This window comes from Topomyia yanbarensis, chromosome 1 (genome assembly GCF_030247195.1).
Source record: "Topomyia yanbarensis strain Yona2022 chromosome 1, ASM3024719v1, whole genome shotgun sequence".
NCBI classification, from domain to species: domain Eukaryota; kingdom Metazoa; phylum Arthropoda; class Insecta; order Diptera; family Culicidae; genus Topomyia; species Topomyia yanbarensis.
In genome coordinates, this window is record NC_080670.1 from 207896830 (window position 1) to 207919282 (window position 22453).

The 22453-nt window shown below is 46.4% G+C and overlaps 2 protein-coding genes across 2 annotated transcripts; one reads left to right on the forward strand and one right to left on the reverse strand.

Annotated features, from left to right (window-relative positions):
• The first annotated feature begins 1561 nt into the window (after positions 1-1561).
• LOC131689900 (ubiquitin carboxyl-terminal hydrolase 16) lies at positions 1562-5695 on the forward strand. Its single transcript, XM_058975268.1, has 4 exons — positions 1562-1707; positions 2076-2437; positions 2498-3288; positions 3349-5695. Exons 2-4 carry the CDS (start codon positions 2090-2092, stop codon positions 5003-5005), a joined length of 2796 nt encoding a protein of 931 aa, XP_058831251.1. The 5' UTR covers positions 1562-1707; positions 2076-2089; the 3' UTR covers positions 5006-5695.
• Positions 5696-13109: 7414 nt separating this feature from the next.
• On the reverse strand, positions 13110-17158 carry LOC131689901 (uncharacterized). Its single transcript, XM_058975284.1, has 3 exons — positions 16847-17158; positions 15075-16786; positions 13110-15015 (listed from the first exon to the last, which is right to left on the reverse strand). The coding sequence occupies exons 1-3, from the start codon at positions 16946-16948 to the stop codon at positions 13161-13163; spliced, it is 3669 nt and encodes a 1222-aa protein (XP_058831267.1). The 5' UTR covers positions 16949-17158; the 3' UTR covers positions 13110-13160.
• Positions 17159-22453: the final 5295 nt, after the last annotated feature.

Genomic DNA, 22453 nt, shown 5'->3' on the forward strand with positions numbered 1-22453 from the left:
TAGGACCAAAGGAGTGACATTAACCTTCTTAGCTACGTCAATCCCGACGATTCATTAAATTCCCTCTAAACTGAAACGGTTGGTACGGTTGTCCACGTTTCTTCTTTATTCAAGGTTCAAAATGATTCGTTGATCAAATTCTTCATTAAATGAATAATTTGATTGCTGTATAATTTTGAATCATCTTCATCGTGTACGCTGCACAGTTGGCCTGGCCGCTTTAATGATTGTGTTACATTTCATATGTTCCACAAACAATTATACTGACAAGAAAAATTTTAGGCAAACGTTTGCAATTTTCCAAGATCCCTAAATGTATTGGCTATGTATGTGTAGACTAGACTAGACTAGACAATATGAATTACAGATTTGGGTTCGTAAAGTTATAACTAGCGTTTGTAGTAAGATAGATTTCATTGCCGCACTCAGATCGTATAGTCTAGTAAACGAAAAGTAACGTGTTTACATACTTAAGACCTTTACGTTCTTTGCCACATTGTTGTACTCGTCTTTCAACTATCTTCCATTTATTCTGGATTTTGCTACCATCTTTACTCATCGTAAATATTCCTCTCATATAGAGCATCTCACAGTCTCCAGTTCAGCTCATAATATTTATTATGTTTTAATTTATTTTCCCTACATCTATTTTCGTGTCATTTTCGTATGGGAAAATTGTATACAAGGATGACGCGTGTTCTTTATTTTTAATTCCGACTATTCTAGTTACTTCAAGAGATTTAACTACGGTTGGTTCCTGACTTCGATATAATAACCTCAGACAAAAGAGATTATAGCTACTAGAGGTCGCATGTCGCTGTTAACACTGAAAATTTATAATCTCGCTCTTACATATGCTAGGCCCATTGGTTTGACACATATTGCTCCGGGTACACACAGTCCGTGAATACATGGAGACAGTAGAGCTTTGCTCCCTCTAGTAGTTATAATCACTTTTCCTCAGACACATGGAACAGAAAAAAATTACTTTTTGTATTTCAATTTTCAACTTTAATCGGAACATTATGCATCACTTGAATGAAATGTAACAATAGTATTTACCCACAAACAATCAACAATTGATATTGTTGTAATTACTATTCCCACATCGTTCAACGCTTTAATAAACATCGTATGATATAAGAGCCTAACGACCTGTTTAGGGTATCATCCAAACAATGTGTGGAATCGTTGCACTATATGGGTTAAAGTTCGTGTATAATATTTTTTATTAGGGCGTAGAGTTCTTCCGGTAGGTTCACAACTACACGTGACAATTAATTTTACTGTCCTATAAAAATGATACAGTAAATTTACACAAAATGTCACTGTGCAGTAAAATTTATCGTTTTGGTATTGCAATGTCACATTAAAAATGCTGTACTGTTACAGCGAAAATAATGGTTTTGTTATTGTACATTTCCATTCGGGCATAGTCTTCGTTACTTTATTTGTTTTTCAGTGTATGCAAAATCGAAAGCTTTTCGATTCCATCGGTGTACACCCATTTTAACCATCGCATCGACATTCGACATGCATATCTGTCACCCCATCACATCGAACGAACTGTCATCCATTGTCGTCGTTCATTTTCTGAATGGTCACAGTCGCAGCGAGAAAATGAAAACTTTGTGCAATTCGCGTTTTTAAATTGCGTTTCGTGCAATCCCAATTCTTCACTAAACCATTTGGAAAGCAGTGAAAAACGTGAGTGCTAATCTAGTGGTGCATCATTCTCCCGGGAAAGCCAGTGGCATTCGTGGAAATTTCCACAATTTTATGCTGTATAATTAACCTCAATTTGCATTAGACTCTATGGTCGGAACTTACTGACTTCCTATACTACTGCTGTTGCTACTAAGCCAGGCGGGGGATGTCGAGAAAGTGAAAATATTGCCATTAAAAGTACCTTTCACTTCTACGGGGATGGGTTTATTGAAGCGATTTGGAGCGTAAAATCTGTGAAGATAGTTTTAGAGACAAAAAAATACTGATTCTGCTTTCTAGTGAAGGGTTATTGTTTCTAGGTCACCGAGCTGTTCTGGAGGAATTATTATTTTCTCTTTGTCTCGTAGATATCGCAAGCACGATGGTCAAAAAGAAGTGCAATGAGATCAAGGACGACGATTCCTCCACGGAGTCGAACGACGATGCGAGAGTAAACAACCACCATCATCAGGGTGTGAGGGAACCATGTCCTCACGCAAAATTGTCCGTTAATTCGAACGTGTTGCGAAAGGAACTGAAAACAAATGGACTGGCCGAACAGTGTACCAAATGTCTAACTACTCCGGCCAAGGAGAAATCTGTGGAAACCGTCGGCGAAGATGAGACCGGTTTTGAGATGGAAGAGGATTTGAGTTTGTGGCTTTGTCTCAAATGTGGTGCGCAGTTGTGCGGCCGATACCGGAATTCACATGCATTGAATCATTATCAGGTTCGATTTGGATAAGTTGTTTCGATCGTGACATTTTTAGTGGGTATTTTGTTGTTTCAGACTCCTCACTCCGATCCGCATGCTTTGGCTTTGAATACAACAAGTTTTAAGGTTTGGTGCTACGGTTGCGACACGGAAGTTAGTCCAAAATTGTTCCCCAAGCTGATGGAATGTGTCGATTTTGTAACGCGCGAAGCGAACAAGGCGAAGGAAGGACCACCAGCAATTACCAATCTAGGGCAAAAGCTTCGAACGACAGTGGAATCTTTGCGGGTGCTTGGCGATGCAATCCCGGTCGCATCCGGATCCACCAATAGCATTGTTTGTAGCAGCACAGCACGAACGGATGATCTTAGCCCAGCAGTTCCAATTACGGTTCCAAAGTATCGCGACATTCGGCTGGATGGTCCGGGGAAGAAATTACCCGTGGTGCACGGGATCGTCGAAAATCTGCCGCGGGTTCGCGGTTTATCCAATCTGGGCAATACCTGCTTTTTCAATGCTGTCCTGCAGTGTCTCGCTCGGACGCCTTATCTGCTAGATGTGCTCCAGGAATCGGCAGTTAAGGGTGAAAAGTTTCAGCTGCCGGGTGGGCCGCTCACGTTGAAGGACGGTACGGTAACCGAGCTCAGATCGATCGCCGGAGAGTTGAATGCGTGGGGTACTTTGACGGAAGCGTTGGCCGAAATACTAGCTGAGCTGCAGGGTGGCACCGGAGGAGTGATCACACCCAGTAAGTTGCTGCAGCAATTGACCAACAAGTGGCCACAGTTTGCCGGAGCCGATCAGCACGATTCGCATGAGCTGCTGAGACATCTGCTGGAGAGTGTGCGCTACGAGGATCTGCGAAGGTGGGTTGGATGATATTCTTATAGTCAAATTTTAGAAAACATTTTTTTGGACTTTTGCAGATATCAACGGGTTATTCTAAACTCCCTTGGATTCGGGAAAAAATTCGACATGCAAACCGTCGACGACACGCTGAAGGAAAAGGTTAAATTCTACGGTACCCAAGCAAGCGACCGCATAATTCGTCCGGAGCCAGTGTTTCGAGGTTTTTTGGTTTCGACGCTGACCTGTCAGGAATGTCAGCACATTTCGTCGCGGCACGAGCCCTTCTTGGATCTGTCGTTGCCGGTGAGTACCGAGAAACCGCAACCACCGAACAGGCGAAAAGCCAGCCCCGAACCGGATTACGGGTACAGTGCCAGTGCCGCCAGCGGCACGCCAAAGCCACTAAGCAACAAGGAACGCCGCCAGCAGCGGAAGGCAAACCGTCCCAAGCGAGACAAATGTTTGCTGAACTTGGGTACGCTACCGGGAACGAATGCTGCTGTACCGGTCGAGGGTGAACCAGAAGTAGCCTCCAATGTTTGCGGTGGTGGTGGAGGAGATGCAGAATCAGCGGAAGATGACGACGGTATGTCCGATGCGGACATTGAGGACAATGTGACGGATGATTCGCAACCGAGGAAATCACTGGCTGGAATAGATCAGAATGGCAATCAATCGACGGGTGAAACTGCAACGGCAGGACCGGTTGTACCGGAGAAGCTTGACGATACACCGGAAAATCCCGACAAGGAACCGGTTGGGGAAGGGAACGTGGTTTGTGAGTTGGGGCTTAGTGCTGAGGGCGTTGATATGATGAAAAAGATGAGCATCAACAGCAGTGAAGATCAGGATGCCAAAAAGACGAAGGCTCGTCGCCAGCGAACGATCAGTCACGCCGACTGGGGCAGCACCTTGGCTCCGCGGTATCAATGCGAGGACAATGAATGCTCTATCCAATCGTGCTTCAACAGCTTCACTGCGGTTGAGATGATGACCGGCAACAATAAGGTCTGCTGTGATGCTTGCACCGTAAAGATCAACGGCAAGGATGGAAAGTCCGTTAACACGAATGCAACGAAACAGTTTCTTATTTCCTCTCCGCCTGCCGTCATGATTTTACACCTGAAACGCTTCCAAGTAGGACCTCGCGGCATGTTACGCAAGATCACCAAACAGGTAACATTCCCGTTCGTCCTGGACATTGCTCCATTTTGCGGTTCGCGAGTTAAGAAATTGCCGAACGTCAAACCGGGCCAAAAGAAACTGCTCTACTCGCTGTACGGAATCGTGGAGCACTCGGGAACCATGCATGGCGGTCATTATGTGGCCTATGTCAAAGTCCGTCCTCAGTTGACGAGAGATGATCCCCGGTGGGAGTTCCTCCCGAAAGGATCTCGAGCCGAGCTGGATCAGGAGGATCAGGAAGCTCTCCAGCTGGAACGGGATCGAGCTAAAGATCTAGCTCGGCATATGATTGGCAATGCGATGGCCCGTGATAGTGATGATGCACTAACCTCCTCCAGCAGCTCAACCAGTAGATCATCCACCGGAACCACCTCCGATGGGGAGGAGGAAGGAGCGGTCGGTTATACGCCAAAGTCGGAAACTTTGCCTGAGGTGGACCCACCACCCGGCAAGTGGTACTACGTTTCCGACAGTCACGTCCGCGAATCGTCCGAGGAAAGCGTGTTGAACACGCAGGCCTATTTGCTATTCTACGAGCGGTTCTTCTAAGCTTATTGTTTGTTTTTTCTTACTGTCGATTTAATTATTGTTGGAATAGATTGGGTATACACGCGTGCTTTACGCGACGGGGACCTATGAACTATATAGTTAATTTACTACTCAAAACTACTCACGTATCAATTTCCTAATCGAAATTTGTGCATTTATAAGCGGGTCGCACACAACCGACAAAAAGTGAAATGCTAAAAACGGTCCGCCGTAAAGCGGCATTTTTAAACAAGCATAATTATTTATTGAACATAGACATTCAATTGGAACGGTAATACGGTACAGGTCAAAGAAAAAAACGAAAATCAATTACTGAACTCAACCTTTTGCTGGTTGCGATACAACACGCAACCAGATACTTCTTCCTTTCCCCTTAAAAAAATACCATAGATCATAAGCTGGAGAATCCGAATTGTTTGGAGCTGTACTAACTAGGAACTAGCGTTGATTAGAGATTAAACCTCAGATACAAAGTAAGCAGTTGCAGATGGTGAGTGAAATATATGATGATGATGATGATGGAAAGGAACAGAAATTAGTGATGATGTTCTGCAAACAATAAAATATGAGTTTTCAGTCTTTTTGCCTACATTACAGCGAGCGCCAATATACTATAAATATATTCAAACAGCACTTGTAATTTACCAAACTCCCAATTTTTTCGAAATATAAAGAAATATTTCTGCGGAATTCGGCGTCTTGTTTTTTTTAATTGATCGACCTATAGCCTTTTGTTACTGAAGACTCCTCAAGACGATCATTGATCGTCACATAGTGAATACTTTCCAGTGTTCATACCTCTTTATTCATCACTGTTTACACATTCCTCTATTTCCTTTCCTTTGCCCTTCCGGCCTATTGATTCTATTCACTTCTTAAAAGCTAGTACTCACGACCCCCACCATACCGCTGCGACATCTCACGACATAAATCGTATATGTCTCACCTCCTTCACCTCCATCCGGCGTGCCCTCGTTAGTGCGGGTCTCCTATTAACCGCCTGTACTCTGGCTGCTTACCTGCGTCCAGGTGCGCAGCTGCGGTAACCAGATTCCTTTCGCCAAGTCCCTGTTCGCCTGACGCCTTGGTGGAACTTCTGCTGAGCCGCCGGTAGCTGAGTCCCGATGCTTCAAGTAGGACACTTCAAGTGTCGGAAAAGGAGCTTTACAATATTTCACGTGTCGTCATATAATCTATAATCGCTGTGATTTACACATTTCTCTTTTCAGGCGTTTTTCGTTTCGAGTTTGTTAGGCTGGCTAAAAGCGTATCGCTTTACATTCGCAGAGTTCTGCTTGCTGGTACTGATTCTTATCTTCCCGGTGGGATCCGGTACGATTTGGTGCGGTCCGGAATCAACCCTGATTAGATCAATAGTGCTTGTGTAAACGAACGTTCGAATCTTCACTCGTGTGACCGTCGGAATCGCGTGTCTTTTCCGTATTTGTAGCGCACTGAGCAGAAATCACGCCAGCACCTTGCACCGGTACTTTTTGTTCTGATTCTTCTTTTTAGTAAGCGGAAACACTCTTTTTGCAACTGACAGGCAGAATGGATATAGTTATCGCAGAAAGTTTGTTGATGTTCTTCACCTTCAAACTGGCAAGTGGCCCTTGTGGTGAATCCATACACGCTTAATTTTAACTTAGCATAATATGAGTGGTGGAGATGTTCAAATTAAGTTAACAACAGCACGCTGGATGTGGATGTTCTGCTATTGCTGACGAATGGCGGACGGTTTCTCCCATCTTCCGACGGGCATGGACAACAATGGCTGAGTTCTGCTCCGACAGCGATCCCTATAAACACCGTGCCAGACGAAAGTTTTTTTACAATTGAGAATGCATTTACGCACTGACCCAGTACACGCGCTTAGTAGCTGCCAAGCTACCACACGGAAGTGTACTGGAGTGTTGGGCTCGGCCAGGACTAAACTACCTAACGGGCGATACCGACCAAACTCCATTGAGCTCCGCTATCTTTCTCCCAGCAACTTCCTCCCGGCATTACTTCTGAGGGGGGATGGCAGTACTAGCAACTACCCTGACGCTCGCTCTGACACTCCATGTGAGGCTTACTTGTGTACTCACCTCTAGCATACCATGTGAGACTGACTTGGACGCTCACCCTACACTCCTCTGCCACGCCACGAGGTATCAATAGCGATAGGTAACAACATTCTACGCTACGCCCCTCCCATCTCGGCATGGGCAGTCCATACATACGTCTATTCACTCACTCTTCTGCCATGCTTCGGTGTGACTAGCGCGGTTGCCACCCGCTGCGCCACACTTGCCTCAGCATGACCAGACCATGCGCTCACTTCTCCGCGCTCAGCCCTTTCCGCAGGCAATCTGAGTGGTTGCAGTCGAAACTGCGTTCCACTTCTCCACCGCTTGACACATCCTCTGGATAATGGTATCAGGGGTTGTGTCCCGGCTGCAGACGTTCAGCATTGCTTTTCTTTCGACGTCGAAGCGAGGACATACGAACAGTATGTGCTCGGCAGTTTCGTCGACAACTGGGTAGTGAGGGCAGACGGGGGCCTCCCCGTGCCCAAACCTGTGAAGGTACTGTCGGAAGCAGCCGTGTCCTGACAGGAATTGTGTCAGATACAAGTGAACTTCCCCATGGGGTCCACCTACCATTCGACGAGTTATCCCACTCGCGCTGCCATTCTAGTGCCACGCAGTTCAAAACACTCCTCATACTCGTTATCACGCAGGATTCATCATGTGATACCGTGCGGTAAGCAGATGTCACTCTTTTTTTTTACAATGGAGAAGACCTTTATGTCCTAGCCCAGTACACGTGCTATTGGTAGGGTCCAATCTACCGCACGGGGTGCACTGGGGGCGTGTCGGACTCGAATGGTGACCAGCCATTAATACCGACTAAACTACCTCTCGGTATTACTTCTGGGGGGATGGCTGTACTAAATGTACTCATTCACTCTCACTCACGCGTTCATACATCCTGTATGAGGCTTACTTGGGTGCTCTCTCAATCGCACTTTGATTCGCTCTCAAACACTCCCACATGAGGCTGACTTTTGTGCTCACCTTTTACGTTCCATGCGAGGCTGACTTGTGTGCTCACCTTACTCATTCCTTGCTAGGCTTACTTTTGTGCTCGCCCTACCCATCCATGTGAGGCTGACTTGGGTGCTCACCCTATCACCTGATTCACTCTCAATCGTGCCACTCTATTGTACCTTTGTCACTCCCTCTGGCATCCCATGTGGGACATTTTTCTTAGGCCCCACTTCTGACATACCATGCGAGGCTGACTTTTGTGCTCACCTTTTTCATTCCTTGCTAGGCTGACTTTTGTGCTAGCCTCTACCAACCTGTGAGGCTGACTTTTATGCTCACCCTTAACATGCAGTGTGAGACTGACTTGGATGCTCACCCTTTCACTCCTCTGCCACGCCATGAGACATCGATAGCTTAGTTCCAACATACTACGCTACGACCCTCCCGTCTTGGCATGAGGCAGTCCACTTATACGCCTATACACTCACTCTTCTGTCTTGCTTCGGGGTGGCTGGGTTTACCCCTTACGCGGTTGCCATTCGCTGCGCCAACCTACCTCGGCATGAACAGACCATTCACTCTCTTATTTTGCGCTTGGCCTTTTTCGCTCCAACTAACCAATCACTAGTTAGCCGTGCCCGCCGTCTGTTGCTCGGTTCGCCAGATTACCTGTAGCCTACTGGCAATCTGGATGGTAGCAGCCGAGACTGCGTTCCACTTCTCCACCGTTTGACACATCCGCTGAATAAGGGTATCATGGGGTTGTGTCCCAGCCACAGACGTCAAGCATTGCTCTTCTTTCGACGTCGAACCGATGACATACGAACAGTATGTGTTCGGCAGTTTCGTCTACACCTGGGCAGTCCGGGCAGACTGGGACCTCCGCGTGCCCGAACCTGTGGAGGTACTGACGGAAACAGCCATGGCCTGGCAGGAATTGTGTCAGGTGGAAGTGAACTTCCCCATGGGGTCTTCCCACCCAGCTCGATATGCTAGGTATCAGCCGGTGGGTCCACCTACCTTTCGAGGAGTTGTCCCACTCACGCTGCCATCTGGCGACCGAGGTCACCCTGGTGCGCTCGCGGGCTCCCCTATTTCCACGTAGCTCAAAGCACTCCTCATCTTCCCGAATGATCAGCCAGACTGGCATCATGCTCGCTATCACGCAGGATGCATCGTGTGATACCGTGCGGTAGGCAGATATCACTCTGAGGCACATCACGCGGTAGGTGCTCTCCAGTTTCTGTAGGTAACTGGTTACCCTCAGTGCTCTTGACCATGACGGGCCGCCGTACCTGAGGATAGATACGGCAACGCCTGCCAGTAACCTACGTCTATTGGCGCACACCTTTGAGCTGTTGGACATCATCCTCGATAGTGCCGCAACAGCCGTCGAAGCCCTCTTGCACGCATAGTCGACATGGCTGCCAAAGGTCAGCTTGTCATCTATGATGACCCCAAGAATCTTCAGACTCCACTTTGAAGTCATCACGACTTCTTCCACTTGAATAACTGCATGTTGTACTGACTTGCGGTTGTTGAAGATAACCACTTCCGTCTTATGTTGAGCGAACTCCAGGCCTCTCGCGCTCATCCATTCCGCCGCAGTGCTGATCGCGTGTTCTGCAGTCAGTTCTACCTCGGGGATTGACTCTCCGTAGACCTCCAAGGTCACATCATCGGCGAAGCCGAAGATCTTGACACCAGGAGAGAACTTTAGTCTCAGAACCCCGTCATGCATAATGCCCATAATACCGGGCCCAGAATCGAGCCTTGCGGGACTCCTACGGTAATAGGAACGTTTCTCTGACCGGCATCGGTCTCGTATAGTAGTACACGTTTCTGGAAGTAGCTTTCCAAGATCCGGTACAGACCCACCGGCAAGCGAAGCCGGCGTAACGAGAGCACGCTAGCATCCCAGCTAGCGCTGTTGAATGCGCTCTTCACATCCACAGTATCGAATACCTCACCTTTTCCGTTGGATCGCTATCTCGGCGGTCTTTACCACTGAGTCCACCGTGGACTTACCCTTTCGAAAACCAAACTGATTGCTTGACTGGCCGTCCGTACCTTTTGAGTACGGGGTTAGCCTGTTGAGGATGATCCTCTCTAGCAGTTTGCCCGTCGTGTCGATCAGGCAAATTGGGCTGTACGCCGATGGGTCGCCCGGCGGCTTCCCGGCCTTCAGCAACAGTACCGACTTCTGCCTTTTCCATCTATCGGGAAAACGGGACTCGTCAAGGCATCTCTGCATAGCTAGCCTGAACATGTTCGGGTTCGCTATGATTGCTGCCTTGAGAGCGCTGTTTGGAACTCCATCCGGCCCTGGAACTTTATTCGTTGCTAGGGAATTAGCCACTGCCACGAATAACTCTTCATTCGTCATCGGAGCCACCATTTCGGTCGCACCCACAATGCCTAGCGGCGCAGGAGGCCAGGGACTTGCAGCTCGAGATGGGAAGAGTACTTTGATAATCCTCGCCAACCGGTGACCATTCGGGAGGCGAAGAGCTCCCTTTGGTCTTAGTCCACCCCACGGATTCGCATTGGCACCCTCGCGCAGGTTGTCGAAACACGCTCTCTTGCTGCTCTTAATGGCCTTATTAAGGGCCAATTTCGCAGCTCGAAACACTTTACGGTGGTCTGCTCTTACCTCCTCGGTGCGGGCTCGTTGCGCCCTACGTCTAGCTTGGAGACAGGCTGATCGTAGGGATGCAGTCTCGGCACTCCACCAATATACCGGGCGTCTGCCATTTCTAGGACGTATCCCCGCTTAGACTGTCGGTGTTGACCTCCAGTCCCAGGGCCGCGGAGAAAACTTCGCTGTCGAAGTGATTTGTCTTCCACCCGCGTACCTGGCAGGGATCACCCGCCTTCAGATGCTGCACACCATAGTTGATCCTAAAGCGTATTGCTAGATGATCACTGTGGGTGTAGCCCTCGTCTTCCCTCCAGTCCGTGTCTGGAACCAGACCCGGGCTGACAAGCGTTACGTCAATCCATGATTCGACCCCATACCTACGAACTGTGCTAGTGGAACCATCATTGGCTAGCACTGCGTCGAGTTTTGCAAGCGCCTCCAGTAGCGCTTGGCCCCTGCCATTTGTGCAGCGGCTGCCCCACTCCACTGCCCAAGCGTTAAAATCTCCCGCTATGACGAACGGGTTCCGACCCACTAGGTCGGACGAGAGCCTGTTGATCAACTGGTTGAACTGTTCTATAGGCCACCTTGGTGGGGCATAGCAGCTACAATAGAACACACCATTGATCTTGGCAATCGCCACACCCTCCGCAGAGGAGTGTACTACCTCTTGGACCGGGAACCGTCCCATTGTACAAATTGCCGCCGTCCGCCACCCAAATGCCGTTATCGGCAGGGACGCTGTACGGGCCGGATAGCTGCGCAGATGCACAGTGGTTAAGATTCAGCTGTGTTACTTGCACGGCTCCTTCTTATTGGCCTCACCGAAGGGAAACGAAGGTCCACCCATAACATGGTTCGGTCTTGCTTCTTACTGGCACCGATAAGGCATTTTGGCACCCTATCGCATTTCCGCGCCTTATGTCCCTCCTCACCACAGCGACGACACAACTAACTTCTGTCTGGACCCTTGCAGTCGTAGGACTTACAGCCACACTCTAGGCACCGATAGCACCTGTCCTCTGAAGGCGGCTGGGGTATGGTTACTGGGCATACTGACCAGTCGATCTTCAGCATTCTTCTCTCGATGACCTTTTTGGCTTCCGCAACCGGTAGCCGGAAATAGGCTACCTACGTACCAAAGAGTCCCTCTCTTAGGCGTACAGAGGTCCACTCAATCTCTACGCCACACTGCTCCATGACGGCATAGACGACGTCTTCTGCGTTCGTAACCTCATCCAGTTGCTTGCACTGGAGGGTCACTTCCGCACCCAATGACCTCACCTGAGCGCCGTTACCCAAGAACTCTTGGGCCAACTTCTTGTACGCCGCCCAACTAATTTGCGCACCAAGATCATTTCGCCGGTCTTTGTACGTTTAACGCTGCGCACATCCTGTCCTAGAGGCTTTCGGCCTCCCGCATCGATTTGAGAACGTCGGCATACTTGTCCTTGTCGGTTTTCACTAACAGAGCCTCTTCACAGTCCTTGAACTTCTTTGCGGGTCGAGGTGCGTTCCGCTTAGCCCTGCTGACCAGCTGCCAGGGATTTTCGCCCCCCTGCGCCGATGGCACCGGCTGGCTGGTACCCACTTGTGGCCCGGCACTTTGCGCCCGGTTGGTGCCTTTCGCCTTCTTGGGCCGAGAAGTCACCTTCTCGGGTCGACGCCTTTCGGGATCCTTTGCACCCCAGTCTGCACCGTTCAAACGACGTTTGGCCTTTCTGGTTGAGCGTCGCTTTGCGAACACTAGTCCGCCTGCCCTCTGGCCGTCAAGGCGAAATCAATCGCCTCTTGGACCATAGTAGCTCCTCCAAGGAAGGTGAAAGCCTCAGTTTGGGCTCCTTTTTCGACCTTCTCTCTTCCCGCCATCCGCCTGATAGAGGCGTCCTGTTCTTGTCTTGCGGCTCGAACAGCCTGGCGGAGCACCAGCACCAGGTTCTGTTTCAGTTCCTTGCTGATATTCTGCTTTCCTCGCCAAACCCCCTTTGGCAAAGGGGTTCACCACCTCCATCGCCAAACTCATGTTTACAGTGTTCAGTTAGTTTTGGTGTGAACATCTGGATCAACACGATACATAGCTTTCCTCGGAGTTTCTGTTGCTCACCTTGACATTTGCTACTACTCGAACTCGATGAGGAGAATCGAGAGCGCTCCTTCGCGTTTAGCTGTCCTAAGGGGAGAGTAATTAAAATAGGTATTTTTACAGCTAATGTTAAATTTTTACATTGACAGGATAAAATTGGGTTACTGCACCGGATCACTATCTGCTCTCGGTATACGTAGTCACTTCTTGTGATCCCATTATTATTCATGAAAGACGGGAGGCCATACCATTTTTCCATCCACACCTAGGAGGCGAGGAATGTTTCATATTGGTCGGTGATCAAGGATTTCGGATTAGGACTAATAAAAAACTGCTCTGCCTCTCTTGTCGATTAGGTTTTACTGCGAAAAGTCGTCCGTTGCTCTAGCCATCAACCTAATCTTCCTCCACCTCATCATCCTTTCCCACCCCCTCGATCACGACTTCGTACTCCATTGGCCAGTTACCAGCCTCGTTTTGTGCACTTTTATTGTACAGCGCATTGGTTCGCATCAAAAACACATTCAACCCAAAACTGTTCGGTGCCAGCTTGCTGAACACCTGCTCCACCACAATCGGTTCCATTTTATCGAAACCCAGATAGAGCAACAAATCAAGCAGATGACATCGCAACCGATAGCTGGCCACTTTTCCATCATCCAGCCGCCGGTACCGTACCAGCAGGTGTCTCACGCGTGCTAGATATTCCTCTTTCAGGAAACCTTCACCCATGTAGCGAGCGTTGGTCACGTGTTTCCTAACCATGAAGTGAACCACCTGTAGTAAACCATGCCGGAAGTTTTCGTTCCCCCGGGCAGTATAAAAACATATGATTAAGTTCTCCATCAGCTTTCCAGTTTCCTCATGAGGATCGTGTAATTGAGCAAAGCATGTAGCAGCTAACCGTCGGATTTGATCGTTCTCGTGGCTCAGGTAGCGCCACATAAACGCTCGATAGTCGGCCACGATCGATTTCTGTCCGGGAACGTTGTAAGCACGGTATTCTACCTTCGAGAGAAACTCCAGAACCAGAATCAGGAACGGTGTTGCCGTCTGATCGCCACTTCGAAGTTCTTTCAAGATATACTTGTTGGATTTGACCAGTTTGTAAATAAGTTCGTTTAATGATACATAAACCGGAAGCCAGTCACATTTTGGATCCGAACATTGCTGTCTCTGTCCGACCAGTTTAGTGACAATCGATGAGTACAACTGCAAAGCGGCATTTCGTGTTGGCCAGTCTGTCGATTTGAACCTTTCCAGTGCAATGATCATCAGATCATCGATGTATTCCAACACGGTTTCGTTCATGGAAGCTTCTCGTACGAGTAGATTCAATTGGTGCAACTGCATAACGGAGATTTTCGTTAGCGATTCAGCCCCCTGATGCTGTCCATTGTTCAGCGCTAACCGCTGTTCGTTGAGATAGATTTTGAGGTACGATCGTTCATCGTTGCAGTAGGAATCGTTTTTGATGAAGTTGTGGATTAACCAAAGATAGCCTCTACACCGTCGAACATCTTCATCCTGCAGGTTGAGTCTTATCAATGCCCGGAACATCCTCTCACTCAAATCAACTATCAACCGGGCCTGACGGTTTCGATGGTCGTTCCGCACAACCAATCGCCCCTTCAAACTGGCGATCTTTCTAATCAACCTACCGAAATGAACTCCCGTCGCTTCGATCGCCCCCCGATGACAGCAATTCAACGAAATCAATACAAAAACTCGCAAACAAATCGACAACTGCGGAACCACGTCCAACCGAGTCTGATAGTTATCCAACACCCAAATGGCGAAATTTTCCACGAAACAAGCGGACGATCGTAGCGCTTTCCAAAGCATTTTCAACATCATCTTCTTATCCGCCGCCAGATTCGTTGACCGCTGGGACGATCGATCTAACAAAAGCTGCAAACTGTTGTCCATAATCTCAAAACTAGACCCGATCATGTCCCGACGCTGATCGTCCGTTTTGGCGCAGTTGAACGATCGCAGAACGAACTCTACCACACGATTCACCAGCAGCAACATCCGTGGGAAGGCCCGAATTCCTTCCAGCACCTGGAGCGATCGGGACTCTTCGTAACCGAAGAAAGCCTCCGTAATACCATCGATCTGCTGGTACAGTTGGTAGTCATTTTTCATCATCGCAAACAGATCCCGGTCGTGATCGCGTAGCGTAGTCAACAGAGCCGTGTGGGATTCGTCGAAAAAAGTGCTCATCGCTTCCAGAATGGCGGACCGGGTGCTGTGGATGAATGACGGAATTAGAGTGGCATTTATTTATAAAATGAAACGATTGCTTACCGGTAGGAATAAATCAAGGACAGTTTCGCTTGCAGCGCCGGTCCGTAATGGTAGGCGGAGCTTCGATTGTACAGCAGCTTTAGCGCGATCGACCGTACGTCCTCAAAATCAGACGTCAGCAAATGTTCCACGGTGTAGATCATATCATAGAAGGTATCCGCCTCCATTGGCAGTAAATAGCTGCAGGTGTCGGATGTGTTGGCTGTTTTCTCCTGCAGCCGGTAGGGAGATTTGGCAGTGAACTCCAGAAACAGTGAGGCGAATGCTTGAAACATCCGCAAACTTGTCAGTACGGCGTGATAGTTATGGGCGGACTGTTTCTGCAGATGCTGATGAAACACGGTGGATCCCATCAGCTCCGAAACGATCCCATAGGCATCCTCGTTGGGTTCGTATCGTTCCAGCGACAGCGAGGCAATGTAATTGAGCAATTTTGTGCACTGAACTACGAAGGTGTTACAGACGTTCATCGACGGCACCCCGATGTGATGCAGGACGTATTCCTTCAGCTTGAAGATGTAGAATACGCTGGTGGAAGGATGGATATGCTCGTTGGGAGTCGTGATGTGATGAACTAGCGTCTCCACCAGGAGACACGTTGAAGCGTAATCAAGATCAATTTCGGTGGTGATTTGAAGCATCAGAACAAGCAGAATGTTTAAATCCTTACAGGACTGGAACTCCCGTCGAAACAAATTCATATACTGGAAGAATTTGACGAAATTATCCTGCTTCAGGTAGTTTGGCATCAATTTCCGATTTTCGCCCACCCTCAGCTGATCCAGATTCATCATTTGGAACAGTTTTCTAAAATCCCCTGGCGTCAAATTTGAAAACCATTGTTTAATCATACTACGAACCAAATCAATACTTCCTTCCTGCAGAATCCTTACTTCCAACTCGTATATTTCGTCTTCCTGCTGTTTGTGCAAAATCCTTGCGATTCCTTGACTTCCCGAGAACAGATGTTTGTAATGCAGGGAAAGTTCCAGTGCTGCATAGACATCAATTCGCTCGCCTGCAAGTTCCTCTAGCTTTTTAAGTTGATACTTCCCCAACAATGCCAACAGGACGTGAAACTTATTTCTATTGAGCCAACTCCAGTGCAGTATCGCCGGCAAAACGACCGATCGCACAAACTTGTGATCGCAGATTAATTGCTTGAGAATATTTAACATACAATCCCTAACGCCCCGATACGGGGACTCCAAATTAAGTAGTACAACGTGCCAGACCTTTTCCTGCCTCTCGGCAAACACCCTATCATGCTGATCCATCCTCTGCAGGGTCAGTATGTTTTCTCCCACCGTGATAAAGTGTCTGCTGTAGCATCCCATAGCCTGAAACAGGTCAAAATTCTTTTTCACCACTCCCGTCAAATCTTCCCGGCCATGCAGCGCAAAAAATCCCGAATAGACCATCCCGTAAATGGCTACAGCTTCATCGGCTACTGCAATTCCACCGGACAGCACACCGCCTACCGGAAAAACCATCCGACAGTAACGATAATTTTGAACGTAAATTTTGAACAGCGATTTTGAAATGATCTTTCGCTGCGCGAAAGTACTCCTCGGGCTCTCCGAAAGCAGTTTTAGTCGAACCAGCAGCTCGTTGTTCAGAAACAGTCTTGTTCCCCATTCCGGTGACCCGGGAACAATCTCCACGGCATCCTCTTCCGTCGCCCGGTTCCGATCGGACTGATTGAATATATCCTACAAAACATTCCGTTACATAATCATGCCCATTGAATTAACTATACGAAATGCCCTTACCTGACATATCTGCAGCACCGCTTTGATTCCGGCGGCACGGTCCAACCGCTCAAGCCACTTGATGCACCGTTGTTCGTAACTGTTGTTTTTCGAGTTGCTCATTTTTCTGCATGTTTCCAAGCAAACGCCGCACTTCGGTTTCACCTTATTGCTTATTGCTACGTTAATTCGGCATCACTTTTAAGTTTAACTAAACTGATCCGAACAAAACTAACTCAAACGATACCGCGGCGATGGAACGGCGAAGCCGAAGGCAGACACGTTGCACGACGAATGGTGCTATGTGTTGACAGGTTTTCCGCTTCGCATTCCATCGAGAATTTCTGCGGAGTAGCATTTAGATCGGTTCCAGTTTGTTTTCGTTTCTAATGCGATCTAAACGGTGTCGGACGATGCGGTCGAAACGGTGAATTGAATCGTAAGAATGCGAAGGGGGCGACGTCGAATCGCAAAAGAGAACAACTCACAAATTGGGACAGGTCTCGCGGATACGAAAAAACGTTAAAACAAATTATAGAATGCCATGTGTGTCGAAAGGTAAAATAAACAGAAAAAAAAGAAACCAGGTGCAACCAGAGCGTATGCAAGGAGAGAATGACAATCAAAAATGAAACAAAAATCATCCGCCAGTTGTAACGAGTACCTTAATTGTAAATAATTAAATGTATATATATATATATATATATATATATATATATATATATATATGTATGTATATATATATACACTCAAAAAAAAGTAAACGTTATGCCTATTGAATTTACACATAGATTTTTGCAATTAACGGAGGCATATAGGCACTATTTGCTGGCACATAAACCTAATGTGTGTATTTACAAGAAATATTAATCTTACATACACATTTCGTAACTATTAGGCACATAAAACCCCATTCTATAATAATATGCACATATAACTTATTTGTGTGCATACATAGTTTATACAGTTGACACATAGAAGGTATGTGTGCGCGTGATAACAATAGCATTTCTTCTTCATATGAATTTTAAGCGGTTTGAGGCAAATAGAATTAACGTTTGGATTTTTTTCAGTGTATATATATATATATATATATATATATATATATATATATATATATATATATATATATATATATATATATATATATATATATATATATATATATATATATATATATATATATATATATATATATATATATATATATATATATATATATATATATATATATATATATATATATATATATATATACATTGTAAATATTAGTACATATGCGTAAGTTGTTATTTTTCTTAATTGTTTATTATGCATGGTATCCATATCATTAATTTAAACCATGGAGAAATCTCGACAAACATATGATTACGGCCTAAAAGCCAACTGTCAAAATCCACTTTGAATGGAAATTCCGGACAAACCGTTACACGACAATCACAGATGTTGGTAGTAAACGAAAGAGAAAAGTTTTCTCTTTCATAAATTGCTGTGAATTGTGTTCGGCTAGTAACGGTTTGTCCGGAATTTCAATTCAAAGTGGATTTTGTCAGTTGGCTTTTAGGCCATAATCATATGTTTGTCGAGAAATGTTCGCAAAATAGAGTTGCTTCGGTAGTGCGAGAAAGACTTCATCAAGAGACTTGCTATAATACGAATTGATGAGTGCCCGCAGTTCTTCGCAAGTGCCCATTACTAATTTGCTGGTCTAGCGATGCCGCCCGTTGAGGGAAGGGATCGATCTGTCGAAAGAGGCCATCGACCCTTGGTCAATTTTACGAATATTTGCACTGATGGGAGAGCGTTTTGTTTCACTCTAATGTTTGGACAGGCAGCAGCCGTGCATTATAGGAGTCGTCCGCAGAAATGAGATGCGGTCGTGAAACTGGGGAAGTTCGGGATGATCAATATGATATCAGAAATGTCGCTATTGTCCACTTCGTGGAAATTGCGTCAGATCCGCTGACGAAGATCTCCAAATCGCGGTTATTCTGAGGATTCCCAGAGCCCAATAAACCACTTTGATCGTTTCAGTGGAAGAGGCAAGAGTGGTTCAATTTTGTTCGCGCCGTGATGGGTTTAGTGTGGTAAATTGACTCGACTTTAATTGTTTCACCAAATTCTTAATAATATTCCCTCCCCTATAGAAAAGCTTTTCAAAGTATAGCAATAAGTAGCTTGGCGATTCTAGTGTGTGCGCTGTTAGAAAAATATAAGGTAAACCCGTAATTTATGGTTACCACCAAAATGTGCGCGTGTTGATTTGTCTCCGTGCGACGGCAATTTACTTCACAGGTTCGTGGCAGTCGTCGAAAGTCCGACACATCACACCTCTTCGTTAGCGACCGCTCTTGACCCCACGATTCGGCTCAAGGTTGGTCCCGGCGGTACACGTGGCCGGAAGAAGACAGCGTCCGTCAAATCGCGCTTTGGCAGGACCGTTCGAAGACAGCAATCTTCACTTTCCGGTGACGACCGGAAGTTTCGACGGCAGTACCCCGTCCACGAATCGGCGGTGTAGACCATCGTCGTCAGTCCAGTTCGATCAAGGGTAATCGCACGTGGTGTCAACAGTAGCAACAGCAGCAGAAGGAATCGCCGTCTCCCGCCATCATGTCCACGTAAAACCTAGGTCGTGAGTACAGTGAGGTATATGTTGTGATTGTCCATGCGCATGGGGTCACATTAGACGGCCTTACCCTACCGTCAGATTTTGCCAGCCGTGGCTCGAAGTAAAATTGCAAAGTAAATAGCACCGCACTGTATTAAACAATACGCATGCCGAGAGCACACACAATGTGCTCTGTATGTCGCCACACTAGAAGATAGGGAAACTGAGAGGGGAAAATGCGACTAGCGCGAACAAGAAAAACCAGATGATGAAAATTGTGAATAGGTGTTCTGTGTTAAATGAGGTTTCCCGCATGGTAGATGTAGCAATTGTGATTTGGTGAAGTCTTTTGGGCTCTAGTTGATTCGGTCGGTATTCTTTCTCATCTTTTTTTGTTTTGCATTTTGCTGGGGAGGTTGACCCCGATACCAACCGGAATCACTCTCGAATTTAACTCTGGGTGGTCAATTGGACAGATTGGACTCTGCCAGCGATGAAAAACTTCCGCGAACGGAATCTTTGCTTTGGAACTAGTTTGTATTGATCATTTCGGATATTTCTCGGGTTCATTATACGCGCGGCTCGGACGATTGTGATCAGCTAGCTTGCTTGCTTCCTACATTGAGGAAAACCAGAACCTTCTCCTGAAGGGTCTCACAAGGCCGGGCAGCTCTAAACCAGGTGGGTGGTCTCTCAACTGAGAGTGGCGTATAAACCACCCCGCACTTACCTCGGAAGCTCGTTAGGCTGGCCAGTTACACAGTGTACTTCCAAACGACCTCTAAAATATATGGATTTGAGAGGTCGTTTATAGGAAGTGAAGCATAGAGCAGTCTACAGGCGCACATAAAATGTTCTGTATACAACTCGCAGACACTCTCTGCTGCTCTGAACGGCCATGAAGCGTGGTCGTTAAAGACGATTCGAGTGCTCGATGCATTTGAGGGAGGAATACTTGGCAGCACAATGAAAAATGGCACGGGTGCAGAAACCACGAGTTGTATACCAAGTATACAGTAGGGTGGCACAAATTTTAGAATTCTGGAATTGGAACTGATTCAGAACTACTCACAATACGATCTGTATCCACCATGTAAAAAGTTGATTTGATAGGTAGCAATATATATTAGGAGATTTAAATTTTGTGTGTGATTTAAGGTAGATAAACAATCAATATTATGTGGAATAAAATTTAACTTCACCCAAATCTAGACTGAAATTGTCCCCAACACAAAGTGGTTCGTTGTGAAGGCGTAAAAAGGGGTGCACTCACTTTGACTATATACTGATGCAGTACTTGTTTTCATCTGAACATAGGGATGTGGCAGATCACCAACCTGATGACGGTGATTTTAAGATGGTTACCGCCCTCGTGGCAGTGGCAATTTTGCAGTTCTCTTCCTGCCGTTTCTCTCTACGAGTTCTGCCCCGATTCTGATCTGCCGTGTTCCACTCAGATCACTAAACACGACGGGTTCCAATGCCGCAGATTGATATATTGGGCACTGAGAGAATGGTGGTAATCTTGACCGTTCAGAAAGGTCATCTCCCTTCCTTTTCTTCCATTCGCACTTCTCCGTTTCCACCTTTTAGCCTTTCGCACTTCCCTTCTCTCATTACAATCTTCTCTTTCGTGCCGTACCTTCGAGTTTCTCCGTTTCGCACTTCCCCTTTCTTGCTACAATCTTCCCTTACATGTTACACTTTCTCGTCTCCCCTTTTTCCGTTTCGCACTTCTTTTGGTCACAGACTACTTTTTAGTGTCGCACTTTTCGGTTTCATCCTTTTTCCGTTTCGCACTTCCCTCTTCTTACTACGATTTTCTTTTCTTACGGTGACCCCTCTAGCCCCTGCGCGGCCAGTTTCTAAGCTTCTTAGAGCCCTACGGCGGGACAACGGCAAAACCATACCAGGGACTATCTCACTGTACCCTGCCTCCTTGGTCGCGTGCTTTCGTGTTGCCTCCACCAACGCACGTCCGACCTCTACCGAGCTAGCAAAACAAGTGAATGTCATGCCTTCTCCCTTTTTGATATTTCCTCCACGTCCGGTATTTTTCTGCTTTTCAAGCAAGCATATGGTTAGTACACCGGTAGGGTGTGCGTGTACGCTTACGTAAAATACCCCACAGAACAATAATTTAATTTTATATTTTCTCTAATTACCTGTCATTAATTATAAAAGTAATGTTTAAACGTAACGATTACTTTCTTGTAGACATGTTTCTCTGTATTCTAGAAATATGCTAACTTCGACAGATACGAGTACAGTGTACAGCTCCCCCAAAAGAGCAAGAGACTACGACTTCTGATTCAAAAGTGATTCTATAAAAAATGCTTAAGTGCCTATATCGTTGATGAAAGTTGAATTTATCTGAATATACTGACTGATACTTTTATCGTGATATGCTACAGTCGTAATTCGCTGGTTGGTCGCTTTTTAACTGGACCGCTTTTTAGGTGGACTAAAACTAACTAAAACTAAACCAACTAAAAAGCATCTGAATGTCAAAATCTCGTGTCAAAGTCACTTTGACAATCAAACTGACAATAATTAGAGATGTGACCAGATACATTTTCGGTCCAACTAGCTAATCAAATTCGTTAGTTGGATAGAGGGTGTGGCCCAACCAGCGAATCACGACTGTAGTCATAAACTCAATTGTACAGCTGCCAACATAGGCGGTCTTATAGTTCAGATACGATCGTAATAACAGCCAATCAGAAGGGCTTGATTTCGGTTCTTTTCTGTTGCTTGTAAAGCGGGATCGTTACTATGAATAATCGTTAATTTCAATGAAAACAATTAGAGAAAGTCTCCGCTTCAGATATACTATAGATATAGATAAGCTGCATTGCGAAACATATTTCATTGTATTTTCGGCAGTTATTTTTTAACATTAGCTTTACGATGGAATTCCAATAACAATACCTGATGGTTGATTGTTTAAAAAAGTTTTATAACATTTTCGTGTTTGACAATGCACTACACCGGTTTAGTTGTTGCTACACTTGGAT

What these genes read in the sequence shown, in the direction of transcription:
- LOC131689900 (XM_058975268.1), top strand. Translation starts at nt 2,090, where the DNA reads ATGGTCAAAAAGAAGTGCAATGAGATCAAGGACGACGATTCCTCCACG. An exon ending in ATGCATTGAATCATTATCAG is followed by an intron (nt 2,438 to 2,497) that starts GTTCGATTTGGA and finishes TTGTTGTTTCAG; the next exon opens with ACTCCTCACTCCGATCCGCA. An exon ending in CGCTACGAGGATCTGCGAAG is followed by an intron (nt 3,289 to 3,348) that starts GTGGGTTGGATG and finishes GGACTTTTGCAG; the next exon opens with ATATCAACGGGTTATTCTAA.
- LOC131689901 (XM_058975284.1), bottom strand. Translation starts at nt 16,948, where the DNA reads ATGAGCAACTCGAAAAACAACAGTTACGAACAACGGTGCATCAAGTGG. An exon ending in CGGTGCTGCAGATATGTCAG is followed by an intron (nt 16,787 to 16,846) that starts GTAAGGGCATTT and finishes AATGTTTTGTAG; the next exon opens with GATATATTCAATCAGTCCGA. An exon ending in TCCTTGATTTATTCCTACCG is followed by an intron (nt 15,016 to 15,074) that starts GTAAGCAATCGT and finishes ATTCATCCACAG; the next exon opens with CACCCGGTCCGCCATTCTGG.